General features: G+C 35.7%; 1 protein-coding gene across 7 annotated transcripts in view; it reads right to left on the reverse strand.

Annotated features, from left to right (window-relative positions):
* Positions 1 to 18,700, reverse strand: part of C2CD6 (C2 calcium dependent domain containing 6) — a 160,229-nt gene that overhangs the window by 87,057 nt on the left and 54,472 nt on the right. For 6 of the 7 annotated variants that reach the window (XM_042949720.1, XM_042949722.1, XM_042949723.1 and 3 more), the window contains 5 exons: positions 17,670 to 17,792; positions 10,825 to 10,869; positions 9,842 to 9,910; positions 8,142 to 8,221; positions 4,132 to 4,278 (listed from right to left, as the gene is read on the reverse strand). In XM_042949720.1, the coding sequence (XP_042805654.1) occupies positions 4,132 to 4,278; positions 8,142 to 8,221; positions 9,842 to 9,910; positions 10,825 to 10,869; positions 17,670 to 17,792 (464 nt within the window). The remainder of the gene's footprint in view (positions 1 to 4,131; positions 4,279 to 8,141; positions 8,222 to 9,841; positions 9,911 to 10,824; positions 10,870 to 17,669; positions 17,793 to 18,700) is intronic. The other variant, XM_042949719.1, reaches the window with a different exon arrangement.

Consider the following 18,700-nt stretch of genomic DNA (forward strand, 5'->3'; position numbering starts at 1 on the left):
ATGTAATATTAGTTTCAGGCGTACAATTTAGTGATTCAAAATTCACATACAACACCTGGTGTGCATCACACTAAGTACACTCTTTAATCACCATCACTCATTTAACCCGTCCCTCCCTCCGACCTCCCCTCTGGTAACCATTAGCTTGTTCTCTATAGCTAAGAGGCTGTTTCTTGGTTTCTCTCTTTTTTCCCCTATGATCATTTCCTTTGTTTCTTAAATTCTGCCTATGAGTGAAATCATATGGTATTTGTCTTTCTCTGACTTATTTCACTTAGCATAATACTCTAGCTCCATCCATGTCATTGCAAATAGCAACATTTCATTCCTTATGCCTGAGTAATATTCGTGTGTGTGTGTGTGTGTGTGTGTGTGTGTGTGTGTGTGTGTGTGTCTGTCTTTATCCACTCATCAGTTAATGGACATTTGGGCTCTTTCCATAATTTGGCTACTGTTGATAATGCTGCTATAAACATTGGGGTGCATGTATCCCTTTGAATTAGTATTTTTTGTATTCTTTGGGTAAATACCTAGTAGTGCCATTGCTGGATTTTTAACTTTTTGAGGAACCTCCATACTGTTTTGTCCTAAGTAGCTGCACTAGTTTGCATTCCCACCAACAGTGTAAGATGGCTCTCTTTTATCCATCGGTTGTTTCTTGTGTTGTTCATTTTAGCCATTCTGACAGGTGTGAGGGGTATCTCATTGCAGTTTGATTTGTATTTCCCTGAGCATCTTTTTACATGTCTGTTGGCCATCTGGATGTCTTCTTTGGGAAAATGTCTATTCATATCTTCTGCCCGTTCTTTCATTGGTTTTTGGGTGTTGAGATGTCTAAGTTCTTTATATATTTTAGATACTAACCCTTTATCAGATATGTCATTCACAAATATCTTCTCTTATTCCATGGGTTGCTTTTAGTTTTGTTGATTGTTTCCTTCACTGTGCAGAAGGTTTTTATTTTGATGAAGTCCCAACAGTTCATTTTTGCTTTTGTTTCCCTTGCCTCAGGAGACATATCTAGTAAGAAGTTCCTATGGCTGATGTCAAAGAGGTTACTGCCTCTGTTATCTAGACAGCAATATAATAATAGTAAGGGACTTTAAAACCCCACTTACCTCAATAGATAGATCAACCAAACAGAAAATTTATAAAGAAACACTGAAGCTAAACTACACATTAAATCACAGAGTTAATACTTCTATAGAACATTCCATTCAATGGTCATCTTAAGTACATGTGAAACATTCTTCAGGATAGATATGTTAGGCCATAAAACAAGTACTCATAAATTTAAGATGACTAAAATCATATCAAGCATCCTTTCTGACCATAATCAATTCCGAGAAGAAACTGCTAATTTCACAAATTTTCAGCAGAGATTAAGCAACATGCTACTGAATAACCAGTGGATCAAAGAGGAAACCAAAAGAAAAATATTTTTAAATATCTTGAGACAAGTGAAAATGGAAATACAACATATAAAAACTTATGGGATGTAGCAAAAACACTTCTAAGAGGTAAGTTAAAAGCAGTAAGCATTTACAATAAGAAAAAGAAAGATCTCAAATAATTTTATACTTCAAGGAACCAGGAAAAAGAACTAAGCCAAAATTAGTAAAACAAAGGAAATAACAAAGACCAGAGTGGGGAAAAATAGAAACTAAAAAGACAACAGAAAAAAAAATCAATGAAACTAACAGCAGACTTTGGTGGGGGTGGGATGGGGGTATTGATAAACCTTCATTATGCTTACAAAGAAGGAAAGAGGACACTAACAAATATGTTTTTAAAAATCACCATTGTATATCTAGTACCCCATAATAGTGCCTGACACACACTAGGTATTCAATAATGTTACTAAACGAATAAAACATCAGAATAGAAGATAAAAGGGTTCTTTGGTCATTCAGCTCAATGTTAATGAATTAAGTTATGAGTCTGAGTAAAAAATGTATTCAACATAAATAATCATTTTTTAAGTGACCAAGGAGTTCTGCTTCTGGCAATGGTGGACTAGGTTACTTCAGATAAACCATCTTACTACACAACTAAAAAGGCTGGACAATATTTTTTTAAAAATTATATTTGAAAGTGGGGCACCTCGATGGCTCAGTTGCTTAAGAGTCCAACATCAGCTCAGGTCAGGATCTCGCTATGAATTAAAGCCCTGTGTCGGGCTCTGTGCTGACAGCTCAGAGCCTGGAGCCTACTTCAGATTCTTTGTTTCCTCTCTATCTGCCACTTCCCCACTTGCAGTCTGTCTCTGTTTCTCTCTCAAAAATAAATAAACATTAAAAAAATTTTTTTAATAAAAATTTTAAAAAATTGTGTCTGAAAGCATCAGTCAGTTATAAAAGCACCAAGGATTTACAGATCCAAGATTATAGGAATTTCAGAGACAATAAGCCCCATCATTTGGTACCATTTTTCCTTCCAGGCATTTGTGGTGGCTAAGAGCTAAGAAAATGAGAAGAGCCTGGAGATAGATATGCCAGAATTAGGGAACAAAAAGCAGAGTTCAGACCCTGCCAAAGATGAAAAGCCAAGGTAAACATCTAGGCTTTCAGTTGGGACCCCAAAAGGTTAAACCACGAGAATAAGAGCCTCCTTGTCTTGTGACTTACTTGCCTCACACTAGTCCCAGTCCTACTACTAGGAATAAGATTAAACCATTAAAAGACTAATCCTCATAGGAAACAAACCTAAATCATTTCAATCTCAATCTCAAGTGAATTAAGGTGATCTGGGATTGCTAGTTTCCTAGTCTAGTTGGCTGACAGATGCAAGTGTCTATCCTCCCTGTAAGAATATACAATCAAGAGCCACAAATTAGTTCTACAGATACAATGTTTGGCACTCAATAAAAATAGCTAGGTATATGAGAATGTAAGGCTTGACTGAAAATTATGAGGGGAAAAAACCCAATAGAAACAGACCTACAGGAGATCCAGATAATAAAGTTACCACAGATGAACTTTAAAATAGCAATGGTTGGGGTGCCTGGGTGGCTCAATCAGTGAAGCAGCCAACTCTTGATCTCGGCTAAGGTCATGACCTCATAGTTTGTGAGATCAAGCCCCATGTCAGGCTCTATGCTGATGGTGTGGAGCCTGCTTTGTAGTCTCTCTCTCCCTCCCTCTCTGTCCCTTCTCCGCTCATGTGTATGCATTCTCTCTTGCTCTCTCTCTCAAAATAAATAAACCTAAAAATTTTTTTTAATGTTTTTATTTTTGAGAGAGGCACAGAGTGCGAGCGGAGGAGGGGCAGAGAGAGAAGGAGATGCGGAATCTGAAGTGGGCTCCAGGCTCTGAGCTGGAGCACAGCACAGAGCCTGACATGGGGTCGAACTGACGAATGTTGAGATCATGATCTGAGCTGAAGTTGGACGCTTAACCAACTGAGCCACCCAGGTACCCCAATAAAGAAATAAACTTAAAAAATAGCAATGACTAATATGTTCAAAGAATTCAAAGAGAAGTCAGGGGATTTTGGTAGAGAAGTGGAAACTATAAAATAAAGGAAAATAACTTCAATAAAATAACTGAAATTAAGAATTCAATTGGTTTGGGGTATCTGGGTGGATCAGTCGGTTAAGTGTCTGACTCCAGATTTCAGTTCAGGTCATGATTTTATGGTTTGTGAGTTTGAACCCCACAACAGGCTCTGCACTTGACAGTGTGGAGCTTCTTGGTTTTCTCTCTCTTTCCTTCTCTCTACTCCTCCTCAGCTCACTCTCTCTCTCTCTCTCCTCTCTCTCAAAATAAATAAACTTAAAAAAAAAAACCCATACACACACAAAAGAATTCAATTAGTTTAACAACAGATTAGAAACAAAGAAAAAAGAACCAGTGAACTGTAAGATACAATGGGAGAAATTATTTACACTGAAGCATAGAGAAAAAAGGATGGGAAATACAGAAAAAAGCACAAGAGACCTATAGAATACATGTTGAGTCAAGAGTAGAGCAAGTATTATACTTTCTCCCTTATAAATAAGTTATCACCTCTTTTCCTGTCATTTCATTGACTTTTCTAAACAAATATCTAAAGCTCATGTCTCAAAAGAAAAAATTAATGTACAAATAACACATAAATGAGATGAAGACTTTTTTTTTTTTTTTTTTTTACCTTTCCCGAGGTTGTTGCTGAAGTTTTTCAAGTCGCACTACAGATGGCTGGTTGGATTGGGGCATTGCAGTTGGCATCCCAACAGTAACATTCAGGTCTGGGGATAGGAATGCTGGATATTCTATTGGCTGTGGTGTAATTACATTTCTGCAAAATTGGTTATAATGTTAAATATTGAAATTACACAAATGACACTTCTAAAATCAGTGGTAGCTATCAATTCTACATTGCAATCTCACCTGTCTACCTTGAACCATCAGAGGGTAGAGCTAGGAAAAAAGAAAAAGATCAGAGATCCTGACAGAAGTGCTCTCTTGAGCACTCTTACTACAAAGATGGGCGGCAGGGATGGGAAAGGAGATAAGGACCTGAAGTTCTAATGAGGAGTAGAAAGTGTTTAAGCCCAGAGGTGCCTGGGTGGCTCAGCTGGTTGAGCGTCTGACTTTGGCTCAGGTCATGATCTCATGGTCCATGGGTTCGAGGCCCGCATCGGGCTATGTGCTGACAGCTCAGAGCTTGGAGCCTCGTTTGGACTCTGTCTCCCTCTCTCTGCCCCTCCCCTGTTTGTGCTTTGTCTTTCTCTCAAAAAATAAACAAACATGAAAGAAAAGAAAGAAGAGAAAGAAAGAAAGAAAGAAAGAAAGAAAGAAAGAAAGAAAGAAAGAAAGTGTTTAATCCCAGACCTCTCTCCCAACCTCTAGATCTGGTCAAGTTGACACATAAAATTAATCATCACAAGTCCACCCACCACTTGTCAACCTGACACCCAGAAGTATCTCTTTAAAACATATTTGATCTCCAAATGAGAACAATAACATGACATAACTATCCTGCATACAACCAAAAACTCACTAGCCTCTTCCCCAGAAAAGAATAAAAGTCTTTGAGTGATGTTTACTCTTCTTAATACCCTGAAACTTAAATAGTGTGATGCAAGTTTAACAATACTTAAATAGAATATAAAGTCAATTATAATATAAAGTCAATATAGCGTATGTTACATGATGGTAAGATATGAGGAGGGGAAAAAAGATTATATATATATATATATATTTTTTTTTTTCCAGTCACTTGTTAGATGGGCCAGAGTAGCACACCCAAATGAGGAATAAGTTGTCTCCAAAATCCAAAAAAGCCACCAGTGTTGTGCCTCTGTTTTAGTTATAGGAAGGGCCAGTTGCAACAACTTATCTTTCACCTTAGCAAGATTATCTCGACAAGTCCCATACCACTGGCTCCTCAAAATTTCAATGAGGTAGAAGACCCCTGAATTTTTGTCAGAATTCTTCCTACAACCTCTGACATGCAAATGTCTTACCTAAGTAAGTTAGATTAGTTGCTACTTTCTGTTCACTAGATCCAATCAGCTTAAAGGGCATCATTGTAATGAACCTGTATAATGTTTTATATAGGGGAAAGGCAATCAAGATTCCTGTGAACATATTTAATGACATAGGGCTGGAGAAGTTGATATACCTGAGGTAAGACAGTGAAAGTATATTGCTGACCTTGCCAGCTGAAAGAGAGCAAACTGCTTTTTATGGTCTTTATACTGGGAAAATAGCATTTGCCAGATCACTAGTTGCATACTAGGTACTAAGGGATGTGTTAACCTGTCCAAGAAATGAAACCACACCTGGTACAGCAGCTGCAATCGGAATCACTACCTGGTTAAGCTTAGAACAATCTACTGTCACTCTCCAAGATCTATTCTATGCACAGGCCAAAATAAGTGAGCTAAATGGGGATGAGATGGGAATCACCACTTTTATATCTTTGAGTCCTTGATAATGGCACTAATCTCTGAATCCCTCCATGAATGTGGTATTGCTTTTGGCTTACTGTTTTCCTAGGTAGAGGTAGCTCTCTAGTGGCTTCCATTTAGCTTTTCCCATCCTAAAATCCCTAGGTCCATAGGTCAGGCAATCAATGTAGCGATTCACCTATAGCTAAGTGTGTTGGTGCCAATTAGGCAATCTGGAATTAGGGAAATAACCACAGGATGGGTTTAAAACTCCATTTATCACCTGACTTCCCTAAGTCCCTACTCTGGTGGACAACAGTGATGTTTTGAGTCTTCAGGAATTAGTGTCATTTCAGAGCCAGTAGTGTCCAGTAGTCTCTGAAAAGTCTAGTAGTAGTCTCTGAAAGGTCTGATTATTTCCTTTTCCCTAATGTACAATTAACCCTGGTAAAAGACTCTCCTTCCCTTTTGGGAAAGCTGGGAGAAAGATTAACATTACAAATTTTTATCAGCATACTAGCATCTCTCCTTAAGGGGAGAAAGCATCCCCTTCATTTGAAGGTTTCTGGGTCTGCAAACTGGCTCAAATCTGGGAAACGATTGAGGAGCTATGACTCTTTTTATGACTCAGGTGAGAGTTTTGTTCACTTGACCTAGAACTTTTCTGGTTATACAGATTAAGAAAGAATTTAGTAGGCTTCCTATATATGTTATTTCTAGGAACCCCATGATTAATTAGCCAATGCCAAAGGTCCATGTGAGTCAAACTATTCTGGTCGCTGCTTTGACTCTACTGTCTGTTACGGTAACGTGTCTTGTCATTGGTGGTTGAGTGCCATCACTTGGCCCCTGCCATCCTGGAATCCAGTTATTCCCATTGCATTCAGGTTTTCCCAGTTCAGTGACTGCAGCTCCCACTGTGAGGTCTGGCCCACAAAGAAAAGCAATCACAGAGTTCTTCAAGGGTGGAGGTCCCCTCACAAATTTACTTCTCACTGTCATGTGAAAGGTATATCTTCTGGACCCTCCCTGGGTGAGTGAGTAGGTCTTAAAGACAAATCCATGCCAATATCACCATCTTTCTATGCCCTTGAATACCTTCCTCTAATTAAACCAAGGCAGGTCTGGCATTTCTAATTCACTCAAGTGGGCTTCATTTGGTTCATGTTTCTGCAACCAAACAACCAAATGGAGCCTTTTCTAACACCCTAATCTGCAACATTAAATGCAGAATCTCTGCTTATCATAAATCAATAATTTTGCTATGACCCAATTTTGTTCCTTCCACCACTATCCCACACCCATAGTTCCTTATGTTTACCTCTAGGAGGATTCTTATCTCATTTGTATTATAATTATTCCTTTTTACAAGTTAACTTTGCACTAAACCATGAGCTACTAGAGGGCAGGGACCAGGCCTCATTTATTTTAGTATTTGCAATGCCTTGGAGATATAGCAGACATTTAATGAATGTTTATCGAATCAATGAGTGGAAAAGGAAACAATGATCAATAAACATAAAACATTCAAATTTTACCATTTCAACAAATGACCAATATCAAGTGGACAAAATTTATTTTTAATGATAATACCCAGTGCTGGTGAGACTACAGGACAATAAGCACTTCAGAACATAAGTTCTCATCCTATACCTAATTCCCTCATTCCTATTTTCTCCATTTCTTTTTCTTCGATAGCACTATGGATTAAATTTCTATCTCAGGTGCTCATTTTTCTTTTATCTATTTTTACTGTTTCAATTTTAAGATTGGTTGACATTTTTTAATGGTTTAATGGTTTAAATTAAACCATTTAATTTTGGTTTGCTAATAACATTTTTTGAGCATGGACTTTTTGCTGAAGATTTGTAGGTAACAACTGCAATATGTCAAAGTGGGGGTAACACTACTATACTGTAGAGCATAAAACTGAGAACTATTAGACACTTTGATCTTACAAGTCCCTCACCTCCTTCTAGAAGAGGGTATCTCACTGACTATCTTTCCTTATCAAGCTAACCCTACCTTCCCTCCTCCCCCCATCAGCCATGAAGCACCCTCTCTTCTTTATCTTATTTCTCCAGGAATATACCCATAAACCCAAATTTTCTCCCATCTTATTAAGCAAAACAATTCACTACTCTCTTTACCTTGGAGTCTAGCCCATTCTGGCTAGGTCTTAAGACACCAAAATGATCCATCAAATGGATTAAATGCTTTAAATGCCACATAATCTTATTATGTACATAAGTGTTCAAACACTTACGTCACAGGGTCTGTTCTTTCTGGAGGTGGTGCAATATTCATAAACATGGATGGCTCAACAATTTTCTGAAGAGGTTTTAACTGAAGAAAATCGTAAGTGTGTTTTAACACTGCTTAGTTACAATTACAGTTCACTCTAATACTACTATTCTCTAGGACTATAAGCCTTAAATACATTAAAAAAGAAATAGAATTAAAAGAGGAAAAAAGAACTAATATTTATGGAGCACTAAATATCTGTCAAGAACATTATATCTTTAATATTATTTTATCCTCTCAATAATCCTATGATGTAGATAACTGTGCCTATTTTACAAAAAAATGCTGAAGATGAACTACTTTGTTCAAGGGTTACCCAAGAGACATCATAGCCAGGTTCTGAATGCAGCTTTATCTGCCCCCAGTGTAGTGCTCTTTTTACATTATCAAGACAGGGGAGTAGGGAACTATATTACTGAAAAGTTCACCAACATAGAACCAAAATCAAAAACTTTTATATTTCCCACTCTTTTTCACCTAATACCTCTGTTCCATGTTTTTGGTAGAGCCCACTTACATAAAATAATACTTGCCTAGTCTTATCTGAAAAGAGGATATCCCCTACGAATGTGATTGCCACATGTTTTACTTATATCCGGACACAAAATCTACCTCTGAAGTTGGTGCTTATAAACTGTTACAAAAGGGACTAAACAGAAGTCCCTATAAGGGCCAATTCACAAGAAAATAAATAAGCAGAAGGAAAAGAAAGAAAAATCAAAGGAAAGAAGGAAAAAAGATGAAAAAAAGATTGTGTCTAGTGCTTTCTTCTGTATATCACTTCTGATTCAAAATGCATTAAAAACTATTATGATATACCATAGGCAAAATTTTAGAATAACATTTTACCAGGGATAATACAGCAATAGACTTATTTAATAAGAATAATGTACCTATTCTCAATTCCTAATTTAAAAAAAAACCCAAGACTATAAAAAAATAGCAAAAAACAGAAATGAAAGATTATATGCAAAGTACACAGGTCATATCCCCTATATAACAGCACCACTGATGGCACTGGATTTATAAATGCCCCAAAGTTGTGATAATACCAAGGTATATCAAGAGTTATTTCAAAACAAATGTAGCCTAAGGACATAATAAAAAAACAGGACACAGGTTAATGTACAAAAGTTTCCACTGGAACATGGATATATGTAATGAATTTAAAGGGGGCAGGCCAAAGCTAGGAGGATTAACTTCTTTGAAAATACTACTTTCTTGATAAATGAAGGAAGGCTCAAATAACACCAGATATTGAAATAACTGTGGGGGGGGGTGGGAGGAACATATGTGACCAGAGTAAAAAATGTTATGTGAATATAATTAATGACTCCATTTTTAATGAGTATTTTTAGATACAAAAATCTACACTTCTTACATACTTAAAATAATTGTTTTTAACCCAATGAAAACACAGACACAAGAGCAAAGTTTTATGATAAAGGCGTTTTGAATAAAGATTATTTTTAAATGTACACGGAAATAAAAAATGGTAGTTTCCTTTATCCTTAGGCCGGAGAAAAACAGCATTCTTTTAAAAATATTTATTTCATTTTTTAAAAAGAATATGTATTTTAAAGGATTTACCAAACTGAATAGAGGCTCAGAAGAGATTTGACTAAAGAGCTATAGAACAATTTTTAAAAGAGAGGAACTAACCTGATGTGAAAATCCATAACCAAAGTTTCCATAGGAGAACATAAATTCCACCTCCACCCTGCAGATAAACTAAACACGTGGCAAATATTTTATTGATCAGAAAGATATTTTAATGAAAAAGTGATAGCCAACTAATATTTTTACATCACAAATTTATGTTTAAAAAACCAAAACATTAATACATCCTGATTAAAAAACAAAAAAAATTCACCCAAGGAACCCCGATAGAAGAATCTATGGAGTTCCTGAAATGTTAAAAACTTTATGTTAAGGAATATTATATGAGTGTTAAAGAGAAAATTTCAATTTATAATTAATAGGATTACCTTGATACATATATGAACATACATGCATATGGTTTTAAAGTATTTACTCACACTTCTCCTATCTCCACTTCCATTTTCAGATAAAAATTTTATTTAGACAAGTGATTTCATCTCTCTGAACCCTAGCTTGCTCAAATGTGAAATGAAGGAGGGTATCAGAGGTTATGACCTCAAATGTCCATCATTCTCTTCTTTATGTTCCTTGTCCCTGTTTTAGCTATTGGCAAAAGTCTCTTTGAATAGAAGACCAATTAATCAAAATAATAATTTTAAGCACTTAAAAAGAAATTCAAGTGAGAACTGTAAACAACTCTTCAGAAACTCCTCAAGGAGAAAAATATTTCCTCAATTAAAGCTGAAGAGTCAAAGAAGCAGCTAGGATATTTTACTCTCTTATCCAATGATTTCAGTTTTCTTGTTCACCATTTAGCAGTAAGGTAGCAGCATTTAAAACAAACAAACAAAAAGGTGGAGATGAAGATTTTGTGAGCAAATATTGTTCTTTCTATTTAATAAATTTCTATGAATTCAAATAGTGACTGGTAGAGTAACAAAGAGAATGGAAACACTATCAGAGGTTAAAACTATATCAGAGCAAAGCTATAAAAAATGTTAAGTATGTGCACAAAGCTTTGGGAGTTTCAGTAAAGTTCTTACTATGTTTTTATTCAACATTTGAAATTCTTCAATAAAGCACCCTTTCTGGAAAAAAGTAATAAATGATAAAATTCTCAAATACAGAGTCACTCATATAATCATCCATATGTAATCTAAACTATTTCATAAATTTTGGAAAATCAGATTGTGATTTTTAATGCACGTTAATTTAATAGCTAAATACAATTATAATGAATATTTGGAAGAAAATAAAAATTCTGGGTTGTACCAAAAGTAAATGTTAATATTTACATTATGTTTTAGACAAAAATGTTTCTGCTAGTCATAGTTCCCCTTTCTCCAAGTCTTAAAGGACCATGCCTGCACTCCTTTGTGGGGTTTAACAAAAATCTGCATGATAAGCTGACTCATGATAGGGCTGCTTCTCTCATCGTCAGGACTGTTGGCATTTTTTTAACCAGGTAAACCTTGGGTATCCTTGTTCACCACCTCTCATCATCTCTGCCGTGCTATCAGTCCTCCCATTTAATCCAGCATCCCAGGGTTAACAAACAACCTCCCATCTTTAACTGCTCCACTAAACATTTCCTCTTTATTTTACCTAAGACTTGGCTTACCACTAAGGATGCTGTTTCCCTCATAGACTCAAGTGAAGGCCCACATACCTCAAGACCAGCAGGTGGAGCAGCATCCTCCACATTCCCCTTCTAGTGCTCCTAGATCATATTATTACACATAGATATAAGCAGTTTTCCATTTTTAAGCTTCATGCTATCTGGCATGTGTTTCAGACATTCTGGTCATAATTCTCATTTAGTGAAAACTTTAGCACCTGGTTCATACATCCTCACCACCTGTAAAACCCAGCAATCTGCAGAACCTATTTAACTCCTGCCCTCTCAGTTCCTGGTGAAGCATTATAATGAAGGAAATAACATCTGGTGGTACATGGCCGACTTCACATAGAATTAGCATATCATATATGTTCTTCATATAGTCACAAGATTTCTCAGAAAATTCGCAAGTAACTGAAACAGATTTCCTTAATGTCCTGTCAACCTGCTCTTTATAGCTTCTTATTCTTGATAGCATCCCTTTTCCCAAAGTGGGGACTGGGGAAATACTGTATTGTTTCAAGACTGCTTTTTTCTTCCCTTTTATAAACTGTGCCTCTGCTTTTGATGAAAGAACTTGACCTACAGAGTGATTCATCTCCCTCATATATAAAGTAAACTTTTAGTCATATTTTAAACTATGGTAATATCTTTGAGTTCTTCCTCTAGGTCTCACTGAGATCTGCCAATTAAGTCTTCACTGGAGCCAATTAATATGTTCATCTTGAATGTGCTTCTCAAATCCACTGAGTTTTAGGCTTGCTTTCACTCAGCTCCTCTGGTGAGTTTCAATGTGTGGCAATGAGCTGTTTGGCAACCTGTCCTGAAATTGGTTTTGCTCTGCCCAAAGCAAGTTACTGGGCTTAGGCCCAGTCTGGGAAAGTGCAGGGTGGGGTGGAGGTGGGGGCAATGCTAAACTACTCAAAGGTATAGAGAGATAGATACTCAAAGGTATGATGCTTTACAAGGCATTAGTCTAACAATATTTCACACCTTCAAATTCTCTCTTGACTTTCTCAAAGAATTACAGTACTACCCATCTTTCTGTTTATCACCTAGTCCTAGGCTTATCTGATAAGGATCATATAGCTAAACCAATAGTCAAAAGTAGTACCAGAGTTCATCCCAAAATTATTACTCGCATTCCTTTTATAATCAATACAGGAATATTATAAACTCCAATATGTTTATATGCCTTAACTGGACCCTAGGCCCTAACAATTAGCTGATGTTTCTGTTTTCTCCCAGAGCCTCAAAGGAATGCAAGATGTATCAGGGATGAGAAGAAACAAGGGATTCATGATACAAGCTACAGATCAATCATTTTTTTACAAAGCTATGTAGAACCTATTATGTGATTTTTAAAATTCAACTCAAGGTCTTTGTTCTCCGCAATAAGGCCAATTATATTCAGAAAGTAATTGATAATAACTGGTAATCATAACAATACATTTGCGGCCTCTTCCTGTATACCTGTGGAATAACTGTTTTGCACTAAAATGGCCCTTCCATGCTTCTAAACATGATCTATAGTTTGGGTCTGGTCATCAGGTCTTCCCAATTCATCCAAGTTCTAAATTTGACCAGTCTGCATGACGAATTCTACCCTAGCTAGCAGTTCTAGAACTAAAACAAATGGTTTATAATTTACCCCTGCATGTGACTCAAATGATACAGCTCAAGCTTTAGAGTTCAGACAAACCAGCATAAATTTGTTGACTAGAATAATTCTAGATTATAATATTCTCCTTGACCTTTTATTCTCCAGTGTGGTAGAGTCTATCTACACAGTAGCCTACACATGTTGTTATACCCAGGTAAACACTTCAGGAAAAGTAGAATCATTAATAAATTAAGAGGCCTTCATGAAAAGATGTTCAATATTACTGGTTATTAGGGAACTACAAGTTAATACCAAAATGAGATACTACTACACACCTATCAGAATGGCTAAACTGTAAAATGGCATCAATACAAATGCTGATGAGGATGGTGAGAAACTGCACATTCATTTCTGATGAAGATGTACAAGGCCTAGCCACTCCGGAAAACAGTTTGACAGTTTCTTTAATGACTCTACATGCAACTATCTTACAAACCAGAAATTTATCTGATTAATGAACACTTGCACTTGCACCAAAACCTATACATGAATGTTTATAACAACTTTAATCAGAACAGCCCAGAACTGGAAACCCAGATGTCCTCCAATGGGCAAACTGTTAAAAAAAAAATGTGGTACACTCACACCCTGTAGTGTTACTCAATAGCAGAAAAGGAATGAACTAGTGAAACACAGAACAACCTGGATGACTTCCCAGAAAATTACACTGAGTGAAAAAACCCACCATGAAAGGTTACATACTGTGTGATTCCATTTACGTAATATCCTTGAAATGAGAGAATTAAATAAGGGAGGAAAACATTAGTGGTTGGTTGCCAAGGGTTAAGGAGGGGGTAGGGCAGGAGGGAAGTAGATGTAGCTATAAAAGGGCAACATGAGGGATCCTGGTAGAGGTGGAAACATTCTGTATCATGGTTGAGATACTGTGCCATAGTTTTGAAAGATGTTACCATCAGAGGAAACTGAGTAAAGGATAAAGGATCTCTATTATTTCTTTCAACTGCATCTGAATCTACAATTATCTCAAAAGAACAGTTTTGTTTTGTTTTTGTTTTTTTTTAAAGGCTACGTGTCTATTTAAGGTGGGCCAAATTCATCCATGCGACTTACTCTCCCATTAGACCTACTTCAATAGGGCTGGATACAAAGTGGATTCAAAAAATTTATTATTACATTTGTGATTGTCACATAGTTCTTGTTTTCCTCTATTGTCTGATATGCAGATGTTTAACTATTATTATACAGTCATCATCCCAAGACAACATCCAGCTAATAAAACTGTATCAAAACAAAAACTAAAAACAAAAACCCCCAAAGCACTTATGGTCAGCTTTGTACTTCTGGGATCTTAGTTTTGACCAAAAGTGAGTAACTGAGAAATTCTAATAAGGAAAATGACACAATTCTTAATTAAGGTAGAAGTTCCTATAGAAAGGATACTGACAGATATTATACAGAAACAGAATATCTTGAACACACCACAGCTAAAATCATACAGCTCTTTGGGGAAATCCAAAAATAACCAAAATTGCTTTCCTTGATGACTGTGTCCATTAAATAATAATGGTCTCTTTACCATACGACGTAGCAATGCATCAAAGAGACTCATAGCAATTCATCATAATGTAGAGACTTTTTCAGATATGCATTGGAAGATATGTTCAAGAAAATTCATTGCAGCAGAGAGAATTTTCAGAAATTCAGAAAAACTGAAAACAATTCAAATGTCCATCAACAAATCTATAGACAAATAAAATGAGGAATGCTCCACATGGAACAGTATATAACAGAGAGATAATGAGCGCCAGCAAATGAGATTACCTGTATTGATCTTAGAAGCATAATACTTTAGAAACAAATTATATTAGTTTGCAACTATATATAAGTAGTAAAACTATGGAAAAAAAACAAAGGAATAAATACAGTTTAAGATAATTATTATATTTTGGGGGCGGGGGAAGGGCAGGAGATTGAACCAGGTGACAGCATAGGAACTTCAACTGGATTACATTTACTTTGTACCACTTTGGGAAAAATACACAAATCCCATAATTTTATAGGTCCTTTAAAGCTCACCCCCTACCTACCCTTTATGCTATAGTTGTCATATGCATTACATTTACAAACATTATAAACTACACAAGGCAAGGTTATAGAACCTATAAAACTGCAAGATTTGTGTATCTTCCCAAAGTGGTATGAAGGTTATATTTTTAAATAGTACTATATCTTAAAGAAATTAAGAGGAAAAAGAATAGTCTTTCCTTTGGCATCTCTATTCTGCTAAATCCATCAAATGAATTTCTGATTTTAGATATTGTATTTTTCAGTCCTATAATTTGCATTTGGTGCTTTTTATATTTTCTATTTTTCTGTTTATGTTTATTAAAAAGATGTGGAATGAAATTCTGAGAAATGAAATGCTATATTACAATTGTGGGATGGTGATTCATATTTTTCATCTAAAAATTTTTACCATCATAAAAATACTGAGAAGTTTACACATACAACTATAGTCCAAATGCCCTACTCCCTTCAACAAAATGTGACTAATAATATACATTTTTTTGATGCATACATTGCTATATAGTAGAGGAAATTTTAGTCATTTCCAAGATCCTTCCTCCCTAATTTTCTGAGAATCTTCAACTGCTTACTCTTATTCATTAGTCAGTATGCTCTCCTCCTTTGTCTGATGCCTGTTAATATTCTGAAAAAGCTGATTTCCCCCAAATTCTCATTATGAAACTTTTGAAACATATAGATCATCTGAAAGACTACAGCAATAAGTATCAACACACCCTACACCTAGATTAAACAAGTTCAAACATTTAACAACTGTTAAAAACTGTTTCAACATTTTGCCACGCTTGCTTTATCTGCGTGTATGCACATTCATAAGTTGCAGCCATCATGTCACTTTATACCAAAATGTTAAATCTTCACCTTGTGTACCATAAAAATAAGGACATTCTTCTATGTAACCACAATATCAGTATTACATTTCAGAATATTAACAGTTATTTTAGGGTTTTATCTAATACGTGATATAAATTCAAAATTTTCCTAACTGTCTCAAGAAGGTCTTTTTATAACTTATCTTTTTCAAATCTGTATTCAATCAAAGCTGTGTGTCTTCTAATCTAGAACAGTTACCTCCATCTTTATTTTTTTTAATAACCTTAACTTTTTAAGGGATCTAAGCTGGTATGTCCACATTATGTATTTATCTTATATCAACATGGTATCAATTTTTTCCCTATCTCCTAATTCCTATAAACTAAAAGTTAGATCTAGACCCTGCTTCGTTAAATTTGGGTTAAACATTTTTGATGAGAACCATTCATAGGTAATGCTGTATACTTCATATTGTACCACCGTAGGAAGCATATGATGTTAAATTGTCCACAATTACTTATACTAAGTTCAAGCTCTTGGTTAAAGCAGTAACCACAACATTGCTCTATTGTAGAGGCATCTTTTGCCCTTTGCAACAATTAATCTGTAGGCTGTTAATGGTGGCATCATGGAAATATTTTATGCCCCAATAACCCCTTACCTAATGTTTTTAGTAGCAATGGTAAGTCTTGATTGAACTAATCATCATTCATTACAAAGAACTGCAAGGGGTGCCTGGGTGGCTCAGTTAGTTGAGCGTCGAACTTTGGCTCAGATCGTGATCTTGCAGTTCATGAGTTTGGGCCCTGCGTTGGGCTCTGTGCTGACAGCCCAGATCCTGGAGCCTGCTTCAGATTCCTTGTCTCCCTCTCTCTCTGACCCTCCCTCTTTCTCTCTCAAAAATAAACATTAAAAAAAAAAGAACTGCAGAAATGGTCAATCTGTAATTCTATCATTCTTCCTACACTTATTAATTGGCATTCTCCTGTTTGAAAGTTTTAAAATTCCATTTTTCTTCCCCTATTCTTTTTTTTAAGATCACCAAGATTTATGGATTTTTCCTCATTCAGAATTTGTAATGGTCTTTTGGATGTTCAAATTATCCTGAAATTGGCCAACAGAAGTCCCTGGAATCTGGCTCCTATGTCTTTTGATGTAACTCCATTAGTCTTTGAAGGCTTCCTTGCTTTGTGTCCTAAGGAATATTTCTGAAAATCCTTAAGTTTGTTTATATTTGTTCACTAATCAGTTAGTTCTCTTCCTTCGAGTTCAGAGCAGTATGGCTGCTGGAAAGTGAGAGGGTACTCCTACAAAGGAGAAAGCAAGAGAGAAGAAACCAGAAATTCTGTGTATAAATCCTGTCCCAAACTCTGGCGGACCCCTAAACAACATATGCACAGGGCAGACAGCAAGCAGCCCAGCTAAGGATAAAGAACTGAAATTTGCGCTGTCCACTAAGAGAGTTTGTGGTTTGAGTCCTGCTTAAAAACATTCCAGAAAAAAAAAATAAAACATGCTCATTAGTCTTTTAGGTATCACTGCCCTTCTACATAATAAATTTTTAAAAATATTATGCTGTTACAAACTTTTGTTTTTTTAAATATAGCCCAAGGGAGATATTGTTTCCTAAGCACATGAGTTTGAAGGTAGATAATAAACCACAAGGAGTTCATCAGACACAGATAAATAATAACAAACACCAACTGGACAATGTGATACCAAGGTGAAAAAATAACTTTGATACATACCTGAATTACATCATAAAGATGTACCTGAACACTCCCTAACAAGAAAGGATATTTTTCTGTATTGTCATATTTCATCAGTTCCAAGTAAATATTATTCCGCTCATCATCCTGACGCCTGGGAATCTTGATACAAAACACATATAAAAAGAATTATTAAATTTTCAGTTTGAATTTCAGGTATAATTTCTGAATAAATACATCCATAAACTATACTTTTGTGTACTTTTGTGTACAACCTAGTGATGTTTACATATATTGTTAGCTTCATAACTTTTCAATCTCACAGTCACATATACCTTAGTGTCAACAAAAAACAAGATCTTTTTTATATGTAACATCAATTACAGTGTTTTGAAATATGCACTGCCTACATTCTCTCTTTAACTCTACACAAAGGTTTAGCCTCAACACTCTACTGAAACAATCTTACAAAAGGTAATCCAATATCCAATCCAGCAAATCTAGGTAATCCAAAAACCCAATATCGAAAGATATCCAACATCCTTTTCAGTCTTTGTTCCTTAACTTATTGATAAAACGTATACCATCATCTCAACTTGGAATTCTCTCCCAACCTTGAGCTCTGTAACACAATACCACTATTACGTGACCTTTAAAATTCACACACTCTTTTGCTAATTAGAAAAAAAAATCTCATTATTCTCCAGTCTAGGGACTTTTAAAAAATATTTGTTTAAAAATATAATTGGCATACAATATTCCATTACTTTTAGGTGTACAGCATAATGATATTTGTATATATTGTGAAATGATTATCACAGTAAATTTAGTTAATGCTCATAAGCACAAAGTCACAATTTTTTTCCTTGTAATGAGAGAATTTTTAAGATCAACTCTCTTAGCGCTGTCAAACACACAATACAGTATTACTAACTATAGTCACCATGCTATTACTTACTTATAACTGGAAGTTTGTACATTTTGACCACCTTCACCCTTTTGCCTACTCCCCAAACCTCACGTCTGGCAACCACCAATCTGTTCTCTGTGACTATAAGTTGTTTTCTTGG

The sequence above is a fragment of the Panthera leo genome, chromosome C1 (genome assembly GCF_018350215.1).
Source record: "Panthera leo isolate Ple1 chromosome C1, P.leo_Ple1_pat1.1, whole genome shotgun sequence".
Classification (NCBI taxonomy): Eukaryota; Metazoa; Chordata; class Mammalia; order Carnivora; family Felidae; genus Panthera; species Panthera leo.